Source organism: Brienomyrus brachyistius, chromosome 6 (assembly GCF_023856365.1).
Source record: "Brienomyrus brachyistius isolate T26 chromosome 6, BBRACH_0.4, whole genome shotgun sequence".
Classification (NCBI taxonomy): Eukaryota; Metazoa; Chordata; class Actinopteri; order Osteoglossiformes; family Mormyridae; genus Brienomyrus; species Brienomyrus brachyistius.
In genome coordinates, this window is record NC_064538.1 from 28200659 (window position 1) to 28228541 (window position 27883).

Below are 27883 nucleotides of genomic sequence, written 5' to 3' on the forward strand. Positions count from 1 at the left end.
CATAATCCGTCCCTGAGTGCATGACAGCAAGAATAAAGGCTCAGTCTGAATCCTTCAAATATCAAACGTTCTGTAGTTATGGTGTTGCACAAGTTCATATGGTTTATTTTTGTTAATATCAAGGGCGTAGATTTGTGTATGAACGATACGACCATGACACACAACGATCAAGAAAATCTCACCTAGGCTGCCAAAACAAAAAGGGCCAACGCTGTGCTTAAAAATCACACTCGGTGTAATTTTCGTTAGTACACACGTTTATCTGTACTTTGATTTGCATTTTCCGTTTACGCCACAGTTTCCATTTACTTGACCTTTCTTTTGGTATTAATTTTTAAAAGCACATATGGGCTTTCATTTCCCTGTTTGAAGGACAGTGAAAAAACGCGTTTTATGATTTACGATATAAGATGAAATAACTTTTACTGGCAGAACAAAGTAACTTGACAATCCTCTGATATTATTCCGATCTTCCATGCCGAACACCTTGGGAGCTTTCTTACTGTGTGATGTGAACCACATACAGGGTGATAGGAATACATATTGTAAGCGAGTGAAAGTTTACGCTCTTAACTCCTTAAGGTAGAGCCAGGTTTGCAGACTGAGTGGTATATGCGGCAGATGGACGCCTGCATCGAAATTAAAAGATGCATATTTTTGGCTACAGAAATCTGCCGTGTGCACAATTAATCGTGTTAGCATCCATATCCTAACCAATTATTAAAATAAACTGAAATCCAAATGCAAGTCTTTCTCCTGGAAAATTAGGTTACCCCCCTCAAACTTAGATATTATGATGTATTTTATTTTTTTTTCCTTACCATCGCGGACTTCTGCGTCTAATGCTGCTGCTCCGAGCAATTACCCTACTTTTTAATCGCGTTCTCACGTCAAATGGATCATATTACGGAACTGGTTCAGCTATTGGCCTGTTTTTTCCCCAGGACTTATAAAAAAAGGACGAATAGTCTGACCGAGTAGGGGATTGTCCAGTCAGTATCAATTTGGAAGGAATTAAGCTTCCCCTCGTACCTGAATTTGGTTGCAAGATGAAGGGTATTTAATCGCTCCAGTTTGTTTCAGATTAAACCGCCAGAACAGACAAATGCAACTTCAGTTTCTTAGATTAGTTGGACTCTTTCGAATAGCATGATAAAGGACCATATATAACCAATTCTTCCTTACAGTAGTTATTTAGGCTACATTAGAAACAACAAAGCCTAGAAAGTGTATTCCTCTCCACGACTTTTAATTACTTAGTCGAATTTTTTATCACATGATTTACCACCACTTCATACGACTGGACTTTTCCTGGAGAAATTCAGGGTAGGTACCTACCTATCGTACAACAGCAGTGACCCCCGTGGAACTTCCACTGGCAAGCTCGTTTACGGTCGGATTATAAATCCGTTTTCTTATCCAGAGTAACTGAATTGGACAAAACTGACTGCACATCGAGTGGGTTAAACTGACTGAATGCATCATGCCGATTGTATGCTTTATAAATGCACAATATAGAATGACACAATTCTCTTATAAAACACGGAAATCGACCCACTTCTCACGCACTGACGGGGCAAATGACTGATAGCGACATTCCGGAAAGGTCCCTGTGTTTTTTTCCGTCTGTTGTGATATTTCATGCGCTCCTTAAGGTAGGGGGCTGGCTGGCTGCGCTTTAAATACATGCAGGGTTCGAGGCGGCGCTTTGCGGGGGGGCTGGCTCGGAGTCCGAGCTGGGCGTGTGCGGCTGTCACTTCTCTTCTTCAGTTTCTTTCGGCTTGTCGTCCAACGGCAGCTTCTCACTTCAGCGGGCTGCGACGCACGACTGAGTGTCTCCGGCGGTGACAAGGAGCCACTTTTCTCTGCGCTGCTTTTTCCTCTATCGCTGCACCTCGCATGTGACAAATTATTCGACGCTCAGCGGCGGCATCAGTATCAAGTGACTGCAGACGCATAACAGGAAACCGAAGGTAAATGAAGTGTTAACGTTTCTGTCGCGCTCGGTTTGTTTCACTGCTTTGGGTTTAGAGCCGAAACGCATGCATTTGCCATAAAATTGATTTCTTTCCTGTTTCGCAGCCATGGTGGCAAGTTTTAGTTAAGTGACAATAGTGTGTTTGGGAGATGGACACTGTCTAACCCTGCAAATATTCGCTCCCTGTCTCAGTCTCTGTCTCTCTCATCCTCTTCCCTCAGCAAAAACTAGAAATTTATTTTTATTTTTAATAACTGTCACTAGGTTCCAAGTTGAGTATCGTTTAACTCATGTTGGCCACCTTAATCCACCGCCATTTACTATAATGGCTTATTTTAATTTTATTTTTTTAATGTTCTGAGTATTTAAATGTATACCATTCTGAAGAAAACTGAGGGGAAAGTCGCTTAAAATTTATCAGAAAATATGTTGAATTTATAATTCATTGGCAGGGAGCAGCGGGGGAGGGATGAGGACTTGCTCCCCGCAGTATTTCATTTGGTTTCATTCACCTCCTAAATACATAGACCTTTGTATTTGTATTTGTGGAATGACTGTGTCCTCCCACTGTCGAACTCCGTACTAAGCCGCTGTACATTAGAAATAGCGTGAAACTCCGCTGACTAGTTTTCCAGTCTCCGTAATAACCTCCATGTGCTGATTCACCAACCGTAACTTCTTCTTCACAGTTAGTTGTGTTACCTGACGTCTTTAGTAGTGTTTACTGGCAGTAGTTTGGGTTCTGTAATTTATTGGTAAAGGGTCCAATAATATTGTAGACACATGTAGACAGGTAATCATACCCCGTCAAAAGAGATCATGCTAATCTTTTGTTTTTCTGCGAACATTTACCTCCACTGTAGGTTAACACAGACAAAATCGCATTGTATTATATCATAATAAATTGACATTAAGGTTTTCCATGTATAACAGATTTTCCATTGCAAGGAAATACTCATTTTGATGTCAAAAATTTTGAGAAAAGTTTTTGAATAAAACTAAGAGGATAACATGAGAAATCCTGGACGGATTTAACTAAATTAAGCAATCGATTATTTATTTACATAATTGTATCATGTCTTACATTTCTTCTCAAAGAACAGTGAAGTGAGTTTTAATAAAAGCCCCCAGGGATGCAGGCGGCACCTTTTGACTAGTAAGCGTATGGCGGGATACTTGTTACGGTTGTTAGCTGGCAGTGTGTTGAGGCGTAAAATCCTGCTGCTTTATTCGGAGCTTCGTATAGCCTTATCTTTTAGCATTTTTATCTTTTCATAGTTCTGCATTTGTGTGTCCTTGTAATTTAATCGAACTGAACTTAAAAGTACAATAAATAGCTAGTACATCCCCATCATTATTTGTCGGAAGATAAAAAGTTCATTATTCAATCTTATTTTGCGTTTCCATCAGTTTGTTCTTTTTGGATGTGTGCAAAAAAATAAACCTTCTCTCCGTGTGTCGTGTGTGATCAGAAAACTAACACATCCTCTTTCATAGCATATGTACGACCGTCGAGGGCTTCCGCGGGTCTTATTCGAATAAACAGATTGATATATAAGTGCCTGAGATATGTATTTTCTTTAAACCTTAGAAGCAACCTTCTCTGCATCTAACATAGATCAGAAAGACCGTCTGAGCATGATTTAAAGTGGAGTAGAAGAGCTTCTTAGGACACAAAATACAATTATAGGTTACTCACAACATGATTATGCAGTTGGAGTTAATACGATATAGTGTATTTCCTCTCTATCATGAATACACCCAGGCATTATGCGTTTGGTAACTGACATTGCCCTGTAGCAGGGATGAGGTTGCCGCCCCGTGACCAAGGATGTAGATTCGTTTTAAACATTGGTAGGAACCAAATCACCCTGAACCCCCTAACCACACAGGATACACCCAAACTATTGGTAGGGAGACGTCCCAATTGGCCATACCCAAGCCTGCGGCCTTCCCTGTAACATGTCTTTTTGTCACAAACCAAGTATATTACCAGAAATGGATCGCTTCTTCTAAAATAGGCTGTATCAAGCTTCCTGTAAGGACTACCTCAGGCTGGTTTGCCCAGTTATGTAAACATGACCTCATGCGTTTTGTTAAGATGGGGTAGATTTATATTTGTGTGTGTGACTTTTGCCTATAAAGGCCAATGCGTACAAAAAGATGCGATGACTTTATTTGGACGGCAGCCGTTCAGCCCAGGCTCTGCGAATGCTCCCTGCTGTCTCTATAAAGGCTGCCGAGGGAGGCCCCCCCCCAGGACACACCTCAAAGGCATGGCCAGTGACACATTAAAGGGCTGCAGCATGTGTTCTGTCTAGACTTCCTTTTGCACAGGTGCCTACTCAGTGCAAATCTGACAGAGTGAGCACAGGCACATAGGAAGGCACGGGCAGAATTAGCAAGGGCTTCCTGTATAATGGGCGCCTTCAGTTACTGAGCGAACCAGGATTGTCCCTGCATACCCAAGAGTGAAGTAAAACATTAAGTCTGGCCATTCCGACAGTTGGCTAAAGTAGGATTCTGCCTCAAGTGCAAGGTTGGTTACTACAGTTTAGACTACAGAACTGTGCTACGGTGAACTGACCTAATTCCACTAAGAAAGAGAATTTTTAACTTGCCACGGCTATTTAGCTGGCCTTTCGAGAAATGTTCAGCCTCATGTCAGGTGCTCATAAGTCGGTGGTTGCCAGTGGTGAGTGCTAAGCTGCATTTCCAATCAGTGCGTAGGTCTTCTGCACCTCACAGTCCCTTCGCAGCACCTAACAGCATGGTTGCATCACAGAGTACACGGTGAATTGGTAAGGCAATGCGTCGAAGGGCTGACGCCTGGCGCTTTCTGCCAAGCCAGCAGGGGCACAAACACCCTCATCTGATACCGAATTGGATACGGGTGAGAATGAGGGATAAAGGCCCCTTTGCTGCAGCACCCCGCCGCTGGGATTGTCTGCGCTTGGATATCTCAGTCTGCAAACTTCTGTACATCTACCTTCTCCTGCGGGCTGTAGCGGGATCCTCATACTATTTGCCGCACACCGGGCCGGGAGCCATTTCTCTTGTCGGATCAGTGATGTAACAGAGGGCCTCGTGGCAAATCGTCGCATATGTGACCCCCACCGCAGGACGCGCTTCCTGCGGCAGAGGCAGAGGCGCTGCTGTGACTCGGCTCGGCGCTCTACCTGTCCGCCTTCGCTCCCTCATTTCAGAAACAACAAAGTCTCCTCTGCGGGGGTGGTGTCTGGCTGCAAAAAGAGTTTCCAGATGTGTGTGTATGCGTGCGCGCTCGCATTCAAAGCCCAGCGAGTCGGGGCACCGGGGCGGCGTGGGCCTGCCGAGCAAAAGGAGCACCCTTTGCAAGTGCAAATATGTCTGCTTCACAGTAGTTAGCGTCACGCTTTCCTATATGCGCTGCTGCTGACTTCAACCTGAATACAGGTTGCATAGGTCTGACATGGCGAGTGGTATGTTATCAAAGAAACAAAGTCTTCCAGGCTACACAACCACTGAATCTATATATATTTGTGTGTGTGTGTGTTTGTGTGTGGGATTAGGTTTATATTACATTGTGTGAACAAAATGTCCCCCACAATGTGATAAAAACCTGTTATACTGATGTTGTGGGGACCATTTTTCAGGTCCCCACAAAGATCTGTGAATGCAGTCAAGAAACTAAAAATGCCAGTAGTCTCATATTTTGTTTGGTTACTTATGGTTAAGGTTGTCATGTTGGGGTTAGCGTGTTTCCCATAGAAATGAGTGGAGAGTCCCCACAAAGATATAATTACGAACCTGTGTGTGTGTGTGTGTGTGTGTGTGTGTCATTGTTCTTTGTATTTCCTGCTGAACATATCATATTACACATATTGCCTGTTTTGCTGACATTTTCCAAGCCCCTATAGCGATATAGAGATGCAACTACAATTGCTGTGCTTCAGCAGTAGTTCTTAAACCGGTTTGGGGGGCTGACTTATGTCCCAGGTGCCCTCTAAAATGAATAAAACAAAGACTTAAGTGGATGTTTTATCCAGATGTCTGTTTTACAGCTATGATCCACCAACACTTAAAAGCTACAAATCCTTTATACACATTCATCCATCTCCAAACTTTTTATCCTGGGTTGTGGTGGTTGGGGAGGAGGGGGGGGGGTGTGCTAAGACCTATCCCAGGCAGTACAATCTGTATACAGTGCACCAGGAATATACTCCCCCTGAAATGAAACATAGCTGTGCATAACCAGGTGTATCATGAAAGCACCTCACAGCAAGATAGTATGTGCTTCTTTTTTTGACTGCTGACTGTTTTGACTGAAGGATAAGAGCTCATGACACTTGTAGGAATTGCAACCTCTGAATAAAAACAAGTGTCCACTGTTCTTCTTCAGTGTTCAGGACTAGGACTAGGCTGTTTCCGGAATGTTGTGACATGTCGACCTGAGTGTTGATTAGCATCTGAGCTAAACTAAACATTTGGGGCTCGTTCAGATTCATTCATACTTCAGCACACAGTAATTTATTGTCACTTGTTATGTTGTCTTTGAATTGCAATTTATGTTGTCTCTTACTTCACTGTTCCATTTCCCCCCTGCACCTGTCCCCTTCTCTGTAACTGTAATTTCACTGTAACTCAGAACAAAGGTGAAAATAAAACACTTGAAATTATTTATTGCCAGTTTATTATTTTATTAAACCACGGGAAAAAATGTTTCCTTACCTGTATACCCAGACCTTCAGAATTTCCTAAAATAGATACACCATAAGCAGAATTCAATCAACAGCAACCAGGCCAAATTAATTAAGAGTTTATTTGGAACAAAACCCAGCATGCACAGTTTTCCCATAGGGACTGAGTTCAGAAATCACTAGAGGTACTAGAGTTTTAGAATGTTTAGAAGCTGGACACTGATAGTAACAGTGAGGGAGCTTCAATCAGAATGCTAGAGGCAAATTAAGTCAGAACCTAAAAATTCAAACCTCATAAAAGAGGCGAGTAGATGTTTAGAGAAGCATGTCCAATAACAGACAGCACTCCGTTGCTGCGATGAGTCACAGTAGCATCTGCGAAACTGGAATCTGAATCTCTCTGTCTCTCTCTCTCTCTCTCTCTCTCTCTCTCTCTCTCTCACCCGCAAGCTTGCTCAGAGTGGGAAAGTGGACAGGGGAAGACCTGCAGCTGTGGCTGAGGCAAACCCTTCTGCCACACACACACACACACACACACACACACACTCACTCACTCACTCACTTCCACGTCCCCTTCCTCCCTTAGCAACGCTGAGCCAGACGTCATATTCTGGGGGAATCACTTTCCGTGGCGACCATTACATCTGGCCAACGGATGTTACAAACATGGGTTCAAAAGGTTAAACTGAACACAGGATGACTGTGAAATCATAAGAGAGCAGATGACGATGTTTTCCAACCGCGGAATGGGGAGGGGGGATCTCCGTTTGTGTATATGCAGTGTTACAAAAGGCAACTTTCCATGACAGAGTATGTGGGCGTTAGAAGTGCCTGGACAAACAGGAGGCGCTGTCACGAAAAACAAGCTGACATTCTCCAAACGTAACCTAATAACAGCTCATTTAAATAGCAGGCAGGTGTTGCCCGTCTCTGCTGACCAGCTCACCTGATTGCTTACGAGCTGAATGGGGCGGCTCTCACTTTTCGGCTGATCCCTTTCATGCTCCAGTTCAAACACTGAGATTTCTGCAAAACAAGTATGTTTGTATACATGTGTTCTTTGCAAGTGGATGAAATGGCAGGACATGAAAATGAGACATTTCTAGTCGAGAAGGTCCAGGAGAGTTTATAGGGGTTGCCTTTCGATGAACATTAGTGGTAGTCACACCCACTGAAAGCTAACGAGGAAGTTATTATGCGACTCCTGCTGGGCTTGGTGATGTAACCTGCTCAGATTCCATTGAGCTGTCCAGACCATAGTAGTACTAAAACAGAACCATATGACATATGAGTTGGGCCATGAATGGCAGGTTTACTGGGGACAAAATATAATAAAAGCAGCAGGTAATGCTGTACATTTATTGTACCTTCATAATGCCTTTATAATGCATTCATAGAACATAATTTTTTTATTATGAAAATATATTAAAGTTGCAAAAGTATGTTAGGATATATACTTAGATGCTACTTATGAATGTTCTATGAATGCATTATGCAGGTGCACTGAATGTTCTATGAATGCATTATGAAGGTGCAGTCAATGTAAAGTGTTACAAAACAGCCACTTTGGTATAAGGATTGTCAGTGCAGGTGTCAGGCAGGGGGAAGAGTACACTCACTTACTGCTGTAAGGAGGGAGAAGCAAGCTGTTTCATCATGACGATCATGGTCACCTGACTCACCCTCCTGAACCTGTCTCTCCTAACACACAGCTCCTGTCCTGCATGCTCTGGGAATATTTTACGAGAAGCAGAGCCGTTGAGCTAATGGTCTGATGTCTCAAATTGTCAGTGACCGGAGAGAACTGTAGCAGTGCGGGGGCTCACCACATGGGTCAACCGGCCCACGCCGGGCCGGCACAGGGCTTTTCGGTACAGAATGTTCCGGCAGACACCGTTGCTCGCATGCCTGGCGTGAAAGGGCCTATATGCAAATGGACGAGGAGGAAGCGGGGGTCAGATTACTCACGATGCATCCTTGTGAAAAGGCGACCTAGGGCCTGTCGCCCTCCCCAGCTGCCTGCAGGCGCACATGAGTCAGCCAAGGGCCCTCTGGAGCATCGCTGAAGAAAATGTCAAGAGGAAGGGTGGTTTCTCTGACAAACACCATGGAACATCTAAAAAAAAGGAAGAAACTTGCTGTTTATGAGGGATATTCTCCCCATAGGAGTCAGCATGCATATATATATAAGCATAGTTTTCATTTTATTGCATTACATTTGAAGGGGTCACTGCATGCAAAACCAGCCCTTGCACCTGCTTGTCTTACCCACCCCCCCATCCCCACTCCACCCTCTTGGCACAAAAAAGTGTTTGCATTTTGGCACCTTTCTGCCCATCAAGCCCCCCCCCCCCAACTCACCCCACCTGCTAGGCTCCATAAACAGCGTAGCTAGGCAACGCTGCTAACCTTTGAAGGGAATTAAGCGGGGGCAGCCCGACCGTTTGTTAGTCCAGTCTGAGCCGGTAGGGGGGTGGGGGGTTGGCTGGCATAGCAGGGAGTAGGTGGGCGGGTTTCCTTTGCCACGTACATGGCTGAGGCCTTCTGCCTATGTGCACAGCATGCTTTTTAGATCTGCAAAATGCTGTGCTCCACAAAGTTTTTAAGCCACTAGGGTCTGCTGTTACTTTCTCAGGGGTACTGTGCCCTGTACCTTAAGCCCACGCATAGCTAAAAAAAATCCATTTGCTTCATCATGTGATGTGATCATATGACACTAAGCTGCTTATGGTGTGGTTATTGGCCTGTCCCTAATCACATTGAAAGTAAACAAATGCAAGGCAAAGGGGGGTTTGTAGGCAGAAAGAGAAGCTGTTTCACAGATAATAAGCCCTGTTTCACAGATAATAAGCGCTGGGTTTCCCATAAATACGGGATTTTACATTCAGAGATGTCCATCATTGCGTCCTGCTATGTTCGATAAGTGCTGGGGCTCCTTTAACAGCCTTCCCAGCAAGTTCTCGGTATCTGCACAGTGAAATTACAGTTACCGGTTTCACTGGCTTCCTGTTCAGGGTGCACCTTGTGTCCCATGCTGCATGGGAGAGGCATCAGTTTCCCCTACAGCTGGGATCAGGATAAGTGGTTGGAAGATGGATGTATGGATGGATGTGCGGATGGATGGATGCATGTTAATGGTCTGCTTCTCCCCGGGGTCAGAATGTGCATGCTAAGCAACATTACCTGATGATGCACAAATCGATCTCAGGTTGGTGGGTCTGGTAGTGCTTGTAGTCAAATGCAGGCTGCTCTGCTGCTCCATAGAACCTCTCTGCAGAGTAAATGTGCGGGCATCCGCTGTGCGCTATGAAACAGGCAAAAACTCTCTCGATGTCAGAGGAGGAGCTGGTGGTGAAGAGAGCTCAAGTGTGAAATGTCACATATAGGTGTGGAAGTCCCATCGCGTCACTGACGTGTGGTATAACGCGGCCCCTGCCGCTTTCAGCGGCGCGCTCCAGACACATGCGATACGACAGGGCGAATGAGACATTACAGTAAATTCACCTTCTGCTTCCCGCTTTGAGGGAGGACAGTGAGACCCAGTTGGCCGCTTGTTTGAAAGGAAACGGTTCTTCAGTTGGCATGGAAGCTGACTTTCTGACAGAGATGGTTCTCTTATTGCTTTTAGTAGCCTGTGTGAGGTAGGTACACTTAAACAAAATGAATCTGGTTTTATTTATCAAATACACTAGAAGCTTCAGTTTTATTTTATATCATGGAATGAAAAAGGTTTGTTGAATTCCCCCCAGTTTTTTTTTTTGCATTTAAACCTGAAAAAAAAAAACACTTTTCTTTGTCAGTTCCTTTTCTGACCACATACATTATAGGAAAGCATGTCAGAAATGAAGAACTTTGTGCTACTGTTTGAGTGGTTTCCTGTGCCCGACTTGTAGTTTCTTTTAGGTTTCCATGTTGCCACTTGTATCCGGGCAGTTGGAATGGATGCCTGAGTTATATGCTTCTTTGGACAAATGTGTCTGGCAAATTAATATTTGTGAATGTGATGTAATCTCCCCCCGTCCCCCCTTCAGGAAGCATGTCCTCTCCTGCTAACGTGGATGAAAAAGAGCTGAGTCCCGTGGACTTCATCCAGCTGCAGCAGTACATCGACTGTGAGTACAGCCCATCAGGACCCGGTGGCAGGACGACGGTTCGGAACCGTCTCTGACACTGTCAGACTGTTCCATAAGTGCCTGGTCTATTTTTGTAAGGGCATGCCAGCAGACATTGGGCATGCGATTGACACTTGTGCATTCTGTTGGTCACACAGCCAGATAAGGTTAGCAGTGTGCACGACTATGTGAACGTCCACGATGAGTTGTCATGCAGACAGGAATTGTTGCTGCTTTTTCTGTAAAGCCATGGGCATTGCAGAATTGATGAGAACAGAGTTTGCTGCAGACGTGACCTAGACCTGTGCTTATAGAAGGAGGCCCAAGCCCCCCTGCTGTGTCTCTCTGAAGGCCTCTTTCCTTGGTGACAGCGCTCTCTTCCTGTGCACACAGACTGCCGGCTGAAAGTAAAAGATGTGGTGAGGGAATTTGAAGCAGATGGCAGATTGGCCCAGCACAGACGTGGAGATGTGAGTCACGCCAATCTTGCTGCACGGCTCAACTCGTCATAGGGTTAAATGTTAGTTATATATAGTGTTTATTTCCATAAGGTCTGATGTATGTCGTGTCCGAATATTTTTTCTCCTCAACTTTTAATAATTCCTTCTAACTTCTAACCGCTTTTTGCAGACAGGGTCACTGGGGGGCCAAGAGCCTATTCCAGGCAGCCTAAGACACAAAGTTGGGGTGCACCCTGCATGGGATGCCAGTCCAGATACATGTACTCACTACAGGCAATTTGAAGACACCAGTTAGCTTAACCACATGTCACTGGATGGAAACTTGCATGATATAGGGAGAGCAAACTCCACATGCACAGCAGCCCCAAATCCTGGAGTTGTGAGGCAGCTGCCCACTGACCTATTCTATTTAACCTTTGCCCAGAAAAAGTGTTTTTAAAACACTGCGCACCATCATCACAGATAATGAATAGTCTTGTGTAGTTGACCAACTCAACCAACACTAATCAGAGTTTGAACCTGGATGCCGTATGTTCTTCTCAGTAATGATCCTTTATGCTATGACTGTAAAACAGACACTTTACCTTTATTTAACCTTACAATATTTAGCAACATTTGTATTAATATATTGTGATTCACACCATAAGGAAAGGTCTGAAGATGAAGGAATGGGTTTATAAAGGTTACATCCATCTTCCTACCACTTATATTGGACAGGGTAGTAGAATAAATATATTATTACTAAAAAAACAGTATCTTCCATGAAATAAGGTACTGTGAGGTCCATTGTTTTGTCGGACGTTTGCCATTAATTTTAAATAGGTTAATATTAAGTTAATATACTGTTAATTATTCTGAATTCATCCAACCTGACTTGGTCAGAGTGACAGGATACTCAGAATTCATTGATAGTTAATTACTCAAAGTATGTGAAAGACTGATTAATATTATTTAGTAATTTGTAATAACTTAAGTGAATCAAACCGAATATTTAAATATGTCAGCATGAATATCCCATTGTGTTTCACTCAATGAGTAATTCTGAACTTTTCAGGACAGCCTAGTAATATGAAGACTGGTGTGACAAGTCAGCTCTCACAATGTGTACCCATAACCAGGACTGAGAAACGTAATTTTGGCGCCTTAGCCAGCAGTGAATACTCAAATGGCACAGAAAACTTCACTGGGCAAAGGCATTTATTCTATGTGTAAATCACAAAAAAAGAAAAACAGCAGATCTGTCAGACCATCACACGCTGAAAGACCTCTGAGTTAAACAGTTGCTTTATTGTATTAGGATGAACTGTGTGAAACCTGCGATATTAATCTGATATACTATACTGAATGGATTCATTAAAAAAAAGCACTTTTTCATGTTTTCCACTCCAAAAGCCACTAATCACTAATTCGATCATTTAAGTCATTTTTTCCTTCCGCCGGATTCTGGTTTTTCATTTAATTGTAATTATTTTAACTGAAAATGGCCAGTGTTTAGGCCAGAGAGACTCTTTGGTAACACTGACTGCGATGTCCCTGGTGGAGTGGGGTAGTGAATCATCCGTTCTTCTGTTGTGCTCTGGATACTCTCAGTGGCAGAGAGGTTGTGTAGAGTGTTTTCACGTTCACCAGCACATGGGCCTTGTTCCAGAGCCACTCCATCAACAAGGAAGCTGCAGCCTTTATTCGGGCTCGGCAGTAGTTTAGTCTGTGCTCCTGAGAGATGGGAGGATTTTTACCACAATTTAGCCACACTTACATACTGGTTTGGACTTATAAGTGTCCTGATCTTATTCTCAGTTTGTATTCTTCGTTAGTGTCTGGTGTATCTGGTAAACATTTAAATAAGAATGTTCTTAACCTAATTTATTGTCTTTCTTTGGTACCTACTAAGTGACTTGTCCTGAGTGTCATTATTATTCAAAGGAGCCCTGAACCCATCACCCAGACCAGAATGGACCTGCATGTGTCTCTCACCTTCTCCCCCTCCTGCTCCCTCCCTCTCACGCAGTGCATCACCGAGGAAGGTTTTCGACTCTTCCTCAAGACTCTGCTGGAAGTGGAGGATTTCCCAGCAGACCTCTGCCAGCGCCTCTTCCGCTCCTTTCAGAACGACGAACATGAGCACCCTGATGGAACCAGGCCTGCCGTCGCCAGTAAGCCTCCTCAGGCCACCTTTGATGTATCATTTCAGCGGCTATGGTTGCCCCTTGCTTAACCCTGAGATGGAATCTTCCCAGCATGGTCAAAAGCCTGTATTGAACTTTCTTGTTCTGCTAGTTATATCTGTATTGGGGGAGAGTACTGTAGGGAAAAAAAACAGATAAAAATGGACAGGCATTCAGATAACACCTTTAAATATTACCCAATATTGGAAAAAACATTCTGATTACATAATGTATCACCTGTTCTCCATCTAATATAGAAACATATTTGGCCTTATTCTCATTCTTGCTCTCTCTCTAAGGGGAGGTCTGTCTTAAGGATGTGTCATGCTACTTCTCGCTGCTGGAGGACGGACAGCCTCGTGAAAAACTGGAATGTGAGTCCTTTATTGGCCTGGTTTCAAAGACAGGGCTGTTATCTTACCTGTGTGTGGCATTATCTCTGTTAATCTCTCATTCACATACCTGTCTATGCTCTAGTGGATTCCCAGAAGCTTTCTATCTATACTCCAGGCGTCGTCATTGTTCCGTGGCTTAGCTAAGTAGCACACTCTCAATATACTGTTCCTCTTCCACTTCCAGTTACCTTTAAGCTGTACGACAAAGATGGCAACGGACTTCTGGACAGCTCGGTAATTTGGAAATTACTCGTCAAAGCAGACGTTTCACTCATTCAGCCATTCTGTTGATAGTCACATGCTATCAGAATTTTTAAAAGCTTAAAATTTTCCACATTCTAAAATGCAGGAAATGTATGATACCCGAAAAACATATACCATTATCACACTCTTGTTTAATGGATCTGCCCAATGCAACATTTAACAATACAGAGTATTACTTTTTACATTCATAATCAGTTATTTCTTCTGTATTAAAAAGTTTCAGTTGGTCATTTATTGCTTTGTATGGTTAGTGTAGGTTGCTCCAATAGATTTCCTCACAGTAACCGTACTGTGCTTAATGTACACTATTTGGACAAAAGTATTGGGACACCAGGTCTTTATACATAATGGAAATTTTATGACATCCCATTCTGAATCCATAGACATCAATATGAAGTTGGTCCCCCCTTTGCAGCTATAACAGCTACCATGCTTCTGGGAAGGCTTTCCACAAGATTTTGGAGTGTGTCTGAGGGAATTTTTGCCCATTCATCCAGGAGAGCATTTGTGAGTTCAGGCACTGATGTTGGACGTGAAAGTCTGGCTCGCAGTCTCCGTTCTAGTTCATCCCAAAGGCGTTTGGAAGGGTTGAGGTCAATGCTCTGTGGGAAAAGTCAAGTTCTTCCACACCAAATTCACCCAATCATGTCTTTATTGATCTTGCTTTATGTACTGAAGCACAGTCATGCTGGAACAGAAAAGGGCCTTTCTCAAACTGTTCCCACATTCTCTGAAAGTGGAGAATCATCCAATATGTTGTTGTGTTTTGAAGCATTAAGAGTTCCCTTCACTGGAACTAAGGGGCCAAGCCCAACCCCTGAAAAACAACCCCATACCATTATCTCTCCTCCACCAAACTTTACAGTTGGCAGAATGCAGTCAGGCAGGTAACGTTCTCCTGGCACCTGCCAAACCAAGCCAGACAGAGAAGCGTGATTCGTCACTCTACAGAACATGTTTCCACTGCTCCAGAGTCCAATGGCAGCATGATTTATACCACTTCATCTGACACCTGGCATTGTGCTTGGTGATGTGAGGCTTGCATGCAGCTTCTCATTCATGGAAGCACATTCCTTGAAACTCCTGGCACACAGTTTTTGTACTGGGGTAAAATGCCTAAGGAAGTTTAGAACTCTGCAGTTAATGAGTCAACAGAGTGTTGGTGACTTTCACGCACTATGCGCCTCAGCACTCGGTGACCCCACTGTTACTTTACATATTCTGCCACTTTGCATTTGTTCCTAAATGCTTACACTTTGCAATAAGACCACTTACAGTTGACCGTGGAATATTGAGCATGGAAAAAATTTCATGAACTGGTTTATTGCAAAGGTGACATCCTATGACAGGACCACACTTGAATTCACTGAGTTCTTCAGAATGACCATTTTTCACAAATGTTGCAAACCTGTCTGCATGGCTAGGTGCTTCATACACCTGTGTCAATGGGTCTGAATAAAACCCCTGAATTCAATGATTAAGAGGTGTGTCCCAATATTTATGTCCAAATAGTATAATTTCCTAAAAAGATTTACCACAAACATATTGTGAGCATACTTAACCTCCTTTAACATCTAAAGATAATGCATCAGCTATGTTTACTGACTCAATGACACAAAGACCTTTTCATTCACTTGACATGAAACTCATGTAAATGTCTCTTGGGGAACAGTCCTGTAACCTACAACCTGTCAGTTCACACGGCATGATTAACACTTCCTTAACATTTGCGGCTGAGGTGGAGGTTGGTATACATGTGAAACACTCAGCCAGCGATTCCACCTCATTCTGGTTCCCTGTCCCACAGGAAGTGGACCGGATCATTGCCCAAATGATGCATGCTGCGGATTACCTGGGCTGGGACGTGACTGAGCTCCGGCCGGTGAGTACACAAGCAGCACCCTGTGGGTGGCGTTCAGACAGCTGCATCTAGGGGGCGCCAGCAAGCATGCGGTGGAGTGCGGGGCTAAACACAGCAGGTGACAAGGCTTCGGCTACACACAGGTGCTGAAGGACATGATGAAGGCCATTGACTCAGACGGCAACGGCACGGTCTCGCTGGATGAGTGGATTCAGGGTGGGATGAACAACGCGCCTCTACTGGTGCTGCTGGGCCTGAAGGTGAGCCCACCCCCCCTGCTGCCCCCTTACTCCTGACTGCACCACACACATACATACATTCCTATACCCCACGGCTAGTTTAAATCTGAAGATTCTGCACATACTTGATAGCTGCAGTCAGTCTTCTGCTCATCATTGAGCAGGTTTGGGAACCATCTCAGGCGCTTTGCGGCACAGGAGGCCTCTCCGGTTCCGCATTAGCTGCCAGGTGCTTTATGTCCCTGGTGTCCATTCCTACTATCTTCCGCACAAAGGCACATACTCTATTCTACTTTAACTTCCCCTCCCTGTACAAAGGCACATTTCACTAATGGAACACAAGTAGATTCACTAATGAGGGTGCAGGAGCTGTCAGACTTTTTGCTAAGTATTCTACATTTTATTCCATTTCCGCTGGCACTCTGAGTCCTGGGAAAGGGTTAGATGATCTTTTGGCAGTTAGCCATTAGCAAAGGTAGCATTAGCTGTTAGCTCCCTGGATGATACCCCAAAGGTAGCATTAGCTGTTAGCTCCCTGAATGATACCCCAAAGGGGCCATTTGCCTGTGCGGTGTTTTTTTTTATCTTCTTCACAGCTTCTAAAATGTTTACCACAGCATGTGAAAAATGTGAAATATGCAGATGGGGACCGCAAGGGCCAGCTGTCCATTCGGAGAGATTTCTCTCCATCTGTGCTCAGCCAGCGCAGGGGAGGACGGATTAATCACGTCTCCATGACAGACAGAGAGAGTTGCCGAAAAAGCGAGGCCTCGTCACTCAGTGCAGTCATGGAGAAGCGGCCACATTCTCGTAACGTCCTGGCCCCCCGCCCCAGCGCCCACTGCACAGCTTGCTAACATGCCAGGGACTTCCCCCCCGCTAAGCTATTTTTGGCTTGTGTGGTGCTGTGGGGGCAAAGCAGGACCTGTGGTGGGGTGTCTCTGCACTCACTGTGGCAGACTAGTGAAGTCTGAGGCAAGGGCCCCTGACGCAGAGACTCAACTAGAGCCCAACCCAGGGGCAGCAATGGCTCGCATGAGGAACTTCTAGTACACAGCACTAAAACTTTGAAAAACAGGTTTTTCCACACTGTAGGTGAGGGTACTGTCCTTAATAGTGATGTGTCAGAAAGATGCAGCATGTAATTAAACTGCGTGCCACAAGTCATTTTGTGAAATAAAGTATTGTGAAAAACCAGGATAGGGATACACCAGATTTTTTTTAAAACACACAGTAAATGGGTCATTGCAAAGCTAGCTGCAGCTTTGTAAGACCAATCCATTACTTTAATTGTATTACATTTATAGTTTTACTCGTCTTGCCCTTCAGAAAAGTTTTATGGAGTGCATTTACTTTAACCTAAAATATGATCTGGAGCTCGCACAGCGAAGCGAGTATACACTTTGCAAGGACGACGAATTGATATATTAGATTTCGTTGGAAGTCATACTTCACATGGTCCCAAGCAAAACATTACATTTTATGACGCGATTGAATTATTCGATCTTTCGTTACAGCTTATTCAACTTCTGCTTGCTTGCATCAAAAGGGATGCTGAATACCGCAATTTTATTTTAAAGACTTCATTTATGATGCATATAATCTGTGGGTTAGTTTAGTAAGAACTGTAGTCCGTTATACATATATTTTTTTGCTAGACAGCGGGCTAGTGTTTCGTTTTTTGTACTCTCCCTTCGTCTAAATTACTACAGGCGAGTGGGCGATTTTCATTTCCATGCCTGCATATAACAACGGAAAGCAGAGCAATTAAAATGCAATAGTTGCTTTCAGTCCTTCTGTAAGACAATGTACTATACGCCAATATATAAACTATTTGTTTTAACGGGGTAAGTCGACTATAATTGTATTTTTGAGTTATTTGAATTACACGAAATAATCCCCAAGCACCAATTTATCACCTTCAATTTTTATTTATCACATTAATTAGAGGATCTGGATTACGGAGTTTATCACTGTTACACGATTCACACATAATCCCTCAAACATTATTCAGCGACCGATCGTCGTATTCATTTGAATATTTTAGAAAGGACGACTTTAAATCGCGTTTCACAAAACCACAGTAATATCTTTTCAGGTGCAAACACTCCCCCCAATGCAGTTCACTCCCAGTCCATGTTTTCCTTTATGCTGAAGCTGTCGGGCTGCGCTGATGCTTCGATACACCCTTTCAGTCTGTGGTGACAGCAAGCGAAGCTTTATCTAATCTCGCTATTTAAAAACACAGATCAAAAGTGGTTCTTCTCCGCCACTCTGAATTGCATACTTTGTCGCAGTCTAGAAAATCAGTGGACTTTACGACTGTGTTGTAAAATACAACCCTTGTAAAACCAGCTGATCTTATCTCTTTAGGTCGTTCAGTTTTTTAATACGGAGCAAGGGAATAACTGTTACTCACCTCTAATAGAAATCAAAGGGCGGAAACGATCGTGCAATCGTGAACCGAAACAGCGCAACTAAAAATGGCTTGTGAACACCAACAACCTTAAGATGCATTCATGTGTGTAGATATTTTGACAAGGAGTTTGACCGTTGAATCGACTAAACTACTCTTTGCAGATAGCTGTGGAGATTCTCAGCTGCTTTAAACAATTTCTTCACAATTTGAATGGTAACAATTCCTTCTGTAAATTTGTGTCTGTTTTCAAGCACTAGTACACTCACCCAGTATTGCGTTATGCATCATGTCAGATGACCCAGAGGGATGGACAGCACCTGTGGAGGATGAAGCATTTTAACAAGCCGGTTTATTGCAACGTGTGCCAAAGCATGCTCATCGGGCTCCGCAAACAGGGCCTCTGCTGCACCAGTGAGTTTATTTTCTGCCACTAGAGGGCGGATTTTGTAAACTTTGCCTTCGCTTTGTCGTAAATGTTTGAACTTATTAAATTTTGGAATACGTTCTGTTGTCAGGTTGCAGGTACACTGTCCACGGCCGCTGTGCCAACAAAAATCCTGCTCCTTGCACCCGTACCTATGTCAAGTCCAAAAAAGACGCGGGGGTAGGTTGACGGAGACTTTTTGGGTTGCCTTTTCCCTGCTGTGGTTGATTTAATCTCCATTAAGATTAGGAATAATGTCGTCAGAAGATGTGCCTTGTGAGTTTAGATGTAGCATTTGTTTATATGCTATTCATGCTTATGTGGTAGTTTCTCCTTCTTGAAATTTGTGACTTTGTCACTGTCGATGTGTTTTTGTCTCACTGTGCATCTGTATCCGTCTTAGGTATCCTCTCACGACTGGGTCAGTGGGAACTGCGACTCTGGAAAGTGTGACAAGTGCCAGAAGAAGATCAAGAGCTCCCACGGACTGACGGCCAAACATTGCGTTTGGTGTCACACTATGGTGAGAGCTACAAGGCGTGGCCTTGTACCTACCAGCCAACTTATGAAATGTCCCTCTGAGTTGGGTAGCTGCCAGAGAGAAACTTTGGGCTCAGAAAATAAAAGTAGGATGGAAGAAATACACAAAGCTTTTGTGACTTGGGAGACTCGTGAATGGAGGAGTGGGGCAGTCATGCGCTGTTGAATCTGTGGTCATACATGATATATATGGTATATATGGTATATATGGTATGTGTATCTCCAGAAGTCTAATTCTGCCCAAACCCACTGTTTTGTGCCAGCGCCACGGTGAGTGTGTTAACCTGGAGCCACTGGAGTGCAACTGTGGGCAACTGAAGGACCACATCCTTCCCCCCTGGGCCATCTACCCAGTCATCAAGGTAACTCAACAATAAGGAGGATCTGGGTGCCATCGCACAGCAGAATTTTAATGTACGGCTGAGAAAAATGGACTCAATAGTGAATACTATCCTGCAATGGGCAGTATATTCCACTGGTACTATCCTGCAGTGTGCATTGTACGCCATTGGTACTATCCCGCATTGTGCAATGTATACCACTGGTACTATCCCAGAATAGGCAGTGTATACCACTGGTACTATCCTCGAATAGGCAGTGTATTCCACTGGTACTATCATGAAATGTGCCTTGTACAGCATTGGTACTATCCTGCAATGTGCAGTGTATACCACTGGTACTATCCTGGAATGTGCATTGTACGCCATTGGTACTATCCCACATTGTATAATGCTGGCACTCTTCTGCAGTGTGCAAGATATGCTACTACCTTTATTATCCTGGAATGTGCAGTGTCTACCACCTGTACTATTCTGGAACATTCAGTATATACAGCTGGTACTATGCTAGAATATATGGTGTATATCACTGGTACCATTCTGAGATGTGCAGTGTGTACCTCTGGTACTATCCCTGATTGTGCAGTATATACCACTGGTACTATTCTAGAATTTGCAGTATATATCACTAGTGCTATGCTGGAGTGTTCAGTGTATAGCTGGTGTGCCATCATACAACAGAAATGCTAGTCAAACTAGTCAAACATGTGGCTGTGTAGATTGGATTGTTCTTCAGTCTTCAATTAAATATACAATGTATTTAAGCCAAGTAAAACACTTAAAGGAAAAGTGAATTTGTGTGTAATCATTTCTAGTGTGAGATAATATTCAGCAGAAAAGGGCTTAGTTTTTCTGAATTATCTTCTAATTGAGGAACCTAACCCTAACCCAAAAGGCACTAAGAAAGACAGCCTGAATAGCCAAAAGAGAGGTGTCTCACACTACACTGTATCTTCATAACACACCTGTCATAACCTGATACACAGCATTAACATAAGTGTCTTTAACTTAATGTACTTAAATGTGTGTGGAAAATCTCTGAAGGTTGTTTCATTGCTGGCCTATCAGCAGCACGGGGACCTCTGTGTATGAAGGTATTTTCATATATGTACATGTTCTTCACTGCATTTCTTAATTGCTGAATTAAAGTACATTCTACATAAACTACATAATTTAAAAAGAGATTTTAAATAGGGACTTTCAAAGAAAATCATAAACTAATGTATTTTCTCTTTTCAGTACCAATGTTGTATCAATGTTGGCCATGCCTGTTGGTATAATTAATTTGCTTGTGCAGCTCTTTGCTTTTTAGCTCATCTGATTGGTGTTTTCCAGTGATAATTGTCTTTCTTGAGCACTGTCCTATTTAAACCCCATGAGCCCAGACTTCCCTGTCATTCTCCTTCCCTAGGAGCGGCCAAACGGGTCTGCTGGCATGGTGGATGATTCGGAACCAAACACCACTCCAGACGGCCAGGTCCTGCAGGTACAATCCCAGGCAACTTGCTTTGATTAGACAGTTTTACGCAGATGCATGTGTAATGAGTGTTTTTCTGACCACCATCATGCTTGTTATGTGAAACCTCACGGGCAGTTGAATCTCTCTCTGCTGTCAGATCAGCTCCATTCCGGACACACACCCCTTGCTGGTGTTCGTCAATCCGAAAAGTGGGGGGAAGCAGGGCGAGAGGTGAGGTTGTTGTCGGGAACAAGATGGAGGGCACACTGGCCCTCACATTTCAGTTCCTCTGATTGTGCATGTCCATGGTTTGGTTTAGGTTTAGTTTGGTTTGGCTTTTGGGCAGAATTGTACAAAATCAAAAACAGCCTGTTTTTGTTGCTGTGTCACGAATTAGTCATATTTGGGGAACCAGAACCAGAAACTCTTCTAAAATGAGGCATTGCTAACATTGTGTACAGAAATTGCACATGTTAATCAATTGATTATATCCACATGTTTTTATATGAAAGGGTCCTCCGCAAATTCCAGTACCTCTTGAACCCACGACAAGTTTATAATCTCTCCAGTGGAGGCCCAGGACCAGGGTAAGATCTGCAGCAAAACACCACTTTCACACTGATGTCATAGGAACTACAAGCATTATACCTTGATTTTCCTTCCTGGCTGCTTGCTGATCATAGTCATTTGTATATTCAGAGATTAGCCTACATTCTTACCTGTGCATCTATTTATTTGGCAGATAATAGCTGACAGGTCAATGCAAATAATAAATGCATCCAAGAGCCTCGCCAATAGCACGTAATATGTGCAGTACATGTGGTACAGTGTTGGAAACTCTATGAACTACTCAATTTACTTTGTTAGTAGATTTTATACTAATTACATGGCAAAACACCCGGTGTGACAAAAAAAGGAGTAACTCAGAAAAAAGGCCCAAAAACAACCGATAATTGTACTTTGAGTTTTCTTGGATCTGCCAAACATTCTGTTTCAAAATGGGGAGATGAGAAAATTAAACAAATGGAGCAAACGAATCTGCAGACTTGTTTACCCTCATTTTGTCTTGGACTTCCTTCCTGAGTTTCATGTGGTTTCGCCTGTCTCAGAAAGGGGATGCGAAGAGGTGTAGTAGGCAGTATATCGTTATGTGACTCGTTTAATGTAACCGCGCTGTGGTGTTTGTGCTGTCTGTGCTCCTGCCAGTCTGCACTTCTTCAGAAACCTGCTGGACTACCGGATTTTGGTGTGTGGAGGGGACGGGACTGTCGGCTGGATCTTGGACGCTATAGGTGTGAGGCTTTCTTCATGTTCCACGGTGACCTTATAGGTGGCTGTAGACTTCAAACGACATCTGGAAAAAACAAAATTGAATACATCGTCACAAACAATGTGTCACATACTTAAAACGACATAGCCACCTTGTTCATTTTATGTCCCAACACAACCCTAGAGGACGCAGAATGTTTTTGATGCAGCGGACATAGAGCGCAAAAAAAAAAAAGTATCGTGGCTAGTGTGTGAGTCATTTTAATAAAGGAGATGACAGCTCTTTTAAAATGTAAGTTGCTTTCTTTATTAACAGCCTCTATTGGTTTAATACTAGCAATGGCATGGACAGGGAAGCCAAAATTTACAGAGCGCTCATGCTTACTCACTAATGAAACGCATGTTCTACAGCAAACACTGCATGGATACCATTATTACTATTAACAGAAATACACAGATTAACTTAAATGGCACAGTATACCAGTAACTGCATAATTAGTCTTGCTGACCAGACCTACAGCGTCACATTTACGTTAACCAATCATTGACGATGGGTGGGATCTGAACGAATCTTCGGGGATCCTGCACAGGCATTGCACTGAAACGGTAATCACCACAATGATTACAGCTCATACGACATCGTAGTGCTAAAACAACGTCAATTCTGTTGATTTTGTTTGAAGTGCATGGCCACCTTAACACTGTTGATTATCTAATGATTAATATCTGATACTTCCTTTCTATTCTGTCCAGACTGGAGGATTTACCACATGGATCCGTTTTTTTATAGCATGATTTGTTAAACAGCTCATGTTGGTTCAGCACTTGCTTTTGATGTATGACTTGTAGGTGTCACTATGTACTGTTTTAAAATTCACAGTAATTATTGTGAAATAACGGTAAAAAAAAAACAAACAACATCAGCTATTGATGACACATATGTGTTACATTGTTGCCACTCTTCTCATTGTGCCATGGTGATGCTTTATTTGGCAGCTGGGATGGAAAGCGATGGTCTAGTTAGTTATGCCCAGAATGCAAACACAAATGCGGTCACCACCATGGCTTATTGCCTTAAGTGTTTAAGCTCTGTCAATATCGATCAAAACCTGAGACAAGGCACACAAGTTCCAGTCTTCAGCAAACATTGGTCCAGCATAAACTTACTTCAAGTGATTACGTACCTCTTTAACATCTGTATCTTCTTGGAGGAGGTCTTAGTATTTGCTAGATAATGTTACTAAGTAACTGTAGATAAAGAACTGACAATATAAGTTATGCAAGTCATAATCAGGTGCAGTCATATACATTTTTTACAGAATGATTACTTTGTTGGGTACAGCAGGAGAATCAGAGGAGAACATTATGAATGTTGTAGTAATAAGGCATTCTGATATATCCACATGCTCCACCTCATTTTCTATCCTGGGTGCTTTCAGACAAAGCCAATCTCTTGGTGCGCCCCCCAGTGGCCGTACTACCTCTGGGCACAGGAAATGACCTGGCCCGCTGCCTCCGATGGGGCGGAGGTAAGACCCAGCTTCACCATAATTCGCAAATGACAGCTTAATTTTTAAAGTTAACTAGCGAGTGTTTGGATTACAACGGTGTTAGTGTTAAAAAAAAAATGGTCAGTGCACTTACCTGTCTGCCATGGTCATCCCGGTGTGCAGGCTATGAGGGAGAGGATCTGGGTCGGATTCTGAAGGAAATTGAGGGAAGCTGTCAAGTACTGATGGACCGCTGGAGCGTGCAAGTGATCCCAGAGGATAGCCAGGAGAAGGGGGACCCTGTGCCATATGAGATCATCAACAATTACTTCTCCATCGGCGTGGTTAGTACAGGGCTGGGCTGGCGAGGGGGGTTGCAGTTGTCTGACTGATGACATCTCTTTCACTGGTGCATGTACAGGATGCTTCCATTGCCCACCGTTTCCACATGATGAGGGAGAAGCATCCTCAGAAATTCAACAGCAGGTGAGGCGAGGCATGCTGACCGCTGCAGACCAGTGGGCAGGACCATCTCGTTTTCTACATTATCTTCCTCTACAGAAAACTGAGAAGCACATGTTCCCTGGGAGATGACCCCCAGCCATCTTCTGTTCAACCAAAGTCAAGCCTTTAGAACTGGGGTGTCAAACTCCAGGCTTGGGGGGCCGGAGCCCTGCACAATTTTGAGTTTCCCCTCATTTAACACACCTGATTCAACTCCTTGTGCTAATTACCACACAGCTCTTGAGCTGAATCATTTGTGGTGGAACAGGGAAAGAACTAAGCTACACAGGGCTCCGGCTCCCCAGGACTGGAGTTTGACACCCCTGCTTTAGAAATTCATAGCAGTTATGTAATCAGGGATGAACTGAGAATGAAACTCAACGGGGGGTCACCACCATAATGCCCAGTATGCTAGATGGCTATAAAGAGTGAATCTGTGGTGGCCTCCCATCTCCAGTGGTGGGGGCCTGAATCCTGCCTCCCCTTTGCATGTGGAGTTTGCAAGCAGGTTGCTAGTTTGAATGTCAGGAATAATTCTATTCCATCGCGCCCCTGAGCAAAGCCCTGAACCTGAAATTGCTTCGTCCTGAGTATGTTGTTAATCTACATCCAGCCCTGCAAAGAGCTCCTCCAACTTACAGGGAAACTTGGGGGTTGGTGGCAGGATTGGCACTCCAGCCACTGGAAAAAACCTCGCACTGGTCCATTTGGGCAGGTGTGTTGCTGAGGTATCTCCTGCCACATGGCTGCACTCAGGTTCTCATCCCTGAGGTGGTTTGTCTTGCTCTAGGTGTAATCAGTGCGAGGTCCTTACCTGCGTTGGGCAGGTTTCTTCCTAGTACTTTGGTTGCTCCCCACAGCTTAAAGACATGCAATAAGAGTAACTGGTGTCTTTAAATTGTTCATTTTGAATGAATATGTAAGTGTCCTATGATGGATGGACTTCCCAGCCACGACATTGTGCCCTGTGCTGCCAGCTATAGGCAGCAAAATCTAAATTGGTGTTAGTCCAGGTAAATGTTGTCAGAAAGATTTACTTTACTTTCCTCCTTGATAATTCAAATGTATTTTTTTCCTTTGGATTTCACAATGTACGATTATATCATGTCTGTCCATGTCTTGCCTTTCTGATGTGTTTTTTTTTATTGTGCCAGAATGAAGAATAAGCTGTGGTATTTTGAATTCGCCACCACTGAGACAATTTCAGCTTCCTGCAAGAAGCTGAAAGAGTGTCTTACTATTGAGGTGAGCAACTGAACTTTTAACATTCATTTGATCCAAGTGTTACATCTGCTACCAGACCACTGTAGCATATATTGAGAAGAAATGAGAAGACCAGCCCCAAATGTTAATCATTGAATGATTCTTTTGAACTAATTGCTTGCATTCTGTTGCTTAAAGTGCTATAAGGTCTCATATGAGGCTGAATGGCAATTCTGTTAGTCTTTTTTTTTTGCTTTCCAGTGCTGTGGAACACCTATTGACTTGAGTAGCCTCTCTTTAGAAGGAATTGCCATCCTTAATATTCCCAGCATGCATGGTGGCTCAAATTTGTGGGGTGAGCCCAAGAAGGTGGACAGCAAGAGCTCTGCTGAACGGGAGTTGCCAGAGGTCATCGTTGACCCCGACATCCTTAAAACAAGCCAACAAGGTACGCAGACACCTCTGCAGATCACTTTGAATGAGTCTCGTCAACATGATGCTTCTCTCACAGTATATCCTGCTCTCCCCAAGATCTGAGTGACAAGCGTCTGGAGGTGGTGGGGCTGGAGGGGGCGATGGAGATGGGCCAGATCTATACAGGCCTGAAAACTGGGCGTAGGCTAGCCAAGACCTCACAGATCACTATCAGGTACAGTGTGTAATAGGCTGTACTGATATCCAACCGTGCCGACGCCCACACACTGGACCTCAACCACGGAGCCCAGATGGAGCATGTGTGCTCTGCCATTTCGATTTTTGTTATCGTTTTTTTTAATAGTTGTACGAACACCAAGCAAGGAAGAGCAGGTAGTGGACTGTCACTTTGTAAGCGCTATTCGAACATTCGTTCGAACGTGATGTGAAAAATTCATATACGATCTATAATTAACCCATTTGAATTTTAAGTGTCACTATAGCCTATAATCACGTTAGACGGTTTGTTGTAATTTTGTTGCTTTCCATCTACAGTGCCCCTAAAAGGTCTGGGTGGGAAAATATAGTTTGAAATGGTTTTGTGTTCCCTCGCCATACTTTTGCGTTCCCCTGTATAGATAGTTTGATGACTTCGAATCCATTTTGAGTCCTCTTATATATTCAAGCAGCCGTGTTGCCAGTTGTCTAACTGCGAAGGCCCCCTCCTCTTGCAGGACAAAGAAGGCTTTGCCCATGCAGATTGACGGCGAGCCGTGGATGCAGCCGCCCTGCACGGTGAGTGTCAGGTGCATGGCCGAGCCGCTGCGCGCTATCACAGCAGCAGCACAGTGCGTCATTCTCCTTTCAACCCCCCCCCTCCCGCTTAATTTCAGATACACATCACACACAAGAACCAGGCCCGCATGCTAATGGCCCCACCTGCCAGATCATCTAGTTTCTTCAACCTCAAGTAGATCCTTCATCAGAGATGGAAGCCTGGGATCATGCCTCAGTTGAGTCTTCACCCTGTACAATATTGCTGACATATTAAGCTGCCTCATTTTGTGAAGTCTGTCCTTGTGCATGTGAGACAAACTGCGAGCGGTTCAAATGCAAGCAAATAAAAATGTGCCAGAAACCAGTAAAGCGCCCCTTCGCCATGGGCTAAGAGATGCCGCACTTTGGCCAGCCTGGAACTTGCTTCAGAATGCCAGATGCAGCCTTTAAGCTAAACCTCAAAAGGTTGTCGAGCACCGAGTGCCACTTTATTGCATGTGACGCACATGCTTGTTAGGGCTGTGAGGCTAATCTCAGTCTTCTGTTTTTAGGACCGGTATTAAAGTCTTAAGCTATGCTGTGTAATGAACTTTTATGCTGAAGAGGTTTGCATCCTCCTGACTGTGTGTGTTAAACAACTTAATCTTTAGCAATTTTCCATTTACAACAGCAGATGTTTCAAAGTTTTAGTGCATTTTAGTGTTAGATCTTTATCTTAAAATTACACCTGTATGTTTCATCTGGACTGTAGTAGTAAGGCATCAGTTAATTTATTATTTGCTTATCTGTATATTTTGGAAAATGGCCCTTTGGAAATCCTGAGAATGATTGTTGTGTAACTTTTCTCACTAAAAGGTCTTCATTTAGAATTAAAGGATTATGAAATGTTTTA

The 27883-nt window shown here is 43.6% G+C and overlaps 1 protein-coding gene and 2 long non-coding RNA genes across 4 annotated transcripts; 1 reads left to right on the forward strand and 2 right to left on the reverse strand.

The window, feature by feature from the left end:
* The first annotated feature begins 1726 nt into the window (after window positions 1-1726).
* dgkaa (diacylglycerol kinase, alpha a) lies at window positions 1727-27883 on the forward strand. Of its 2 annotated transcripts, XM_049016114.1 has the most exons (24): window positions 1727-1973; window positions 10689-10769; window positions 11163-11239; window positions 13239-13383; window positions 13695-13769; window positions 13975-14024; window positions 15862-15936; window positions 16059-16175; window positions 18867-18984; window positions 19089-19177; window positions 19401-19520; window positions 19801-19899; window positions 21287-21361; window positions 21492-21565; window positions 21847-21921; window positions 22541-22626; window positions 24043-24132; window positions 24277-24437; window positions 24515-24579; window positions 25752-25842; window positions 26062-26248; window positions 26332-26449; window positions 26949-27009; window positions 27108-27883. In XM_049016114.1, the coding sequence occupies exons 2-24, from the start codon at window positions 10694-10696 to the stop codon at window positions 27186-27188; spliced, it is 2205 nt and encodes a 734-aa protein (XP_048872071.1). In that variant the 5' UTR covers window positions 1727-1973; window positions 10689-10693; the 3' UTR covers window positions 27189-27883. The 2 variants fall into 2 exon arrangements, with proteins under 2 accessions (XP_048872071.1, XP_048872072.1); XM_049016115.1 differs by lacking the exons at window positions 1727-1973; window positions 10689-10769; window positions 11163-11239; ... (3 more) ...; window positions 15862-15936; window positions 16059-16175 and adding an exon at window positions 16266-18786.
* On the reverse strand, window positions 12477-18699 carry LOC125744398 (uncharacterized). Its single transcript, XR_007398361.1, has 3 exons — window positions 18574-18699; window positions 13205-13531; window positions 12477-12943 (listed from the first exon to the last, which is right to left on the reverse strand). It is a non-coding gene; the product is annotated as an uncharacterized LOC125744398 (long non-coding RNA).
* Window positions 22620-24296, reverse strand: LOC125744400 (uncharacterized). Its single transcript, XR_007398363.1, has 3 exons — window positions 24248-24296; window positions 23788-23851; window positions 22620-22688 (listed from the first exon to the last, which is right to left on the reverse strand). It is a non-coding gene; the product is annotated as an uncharacterized LOC125744400 (long non-coding RNA).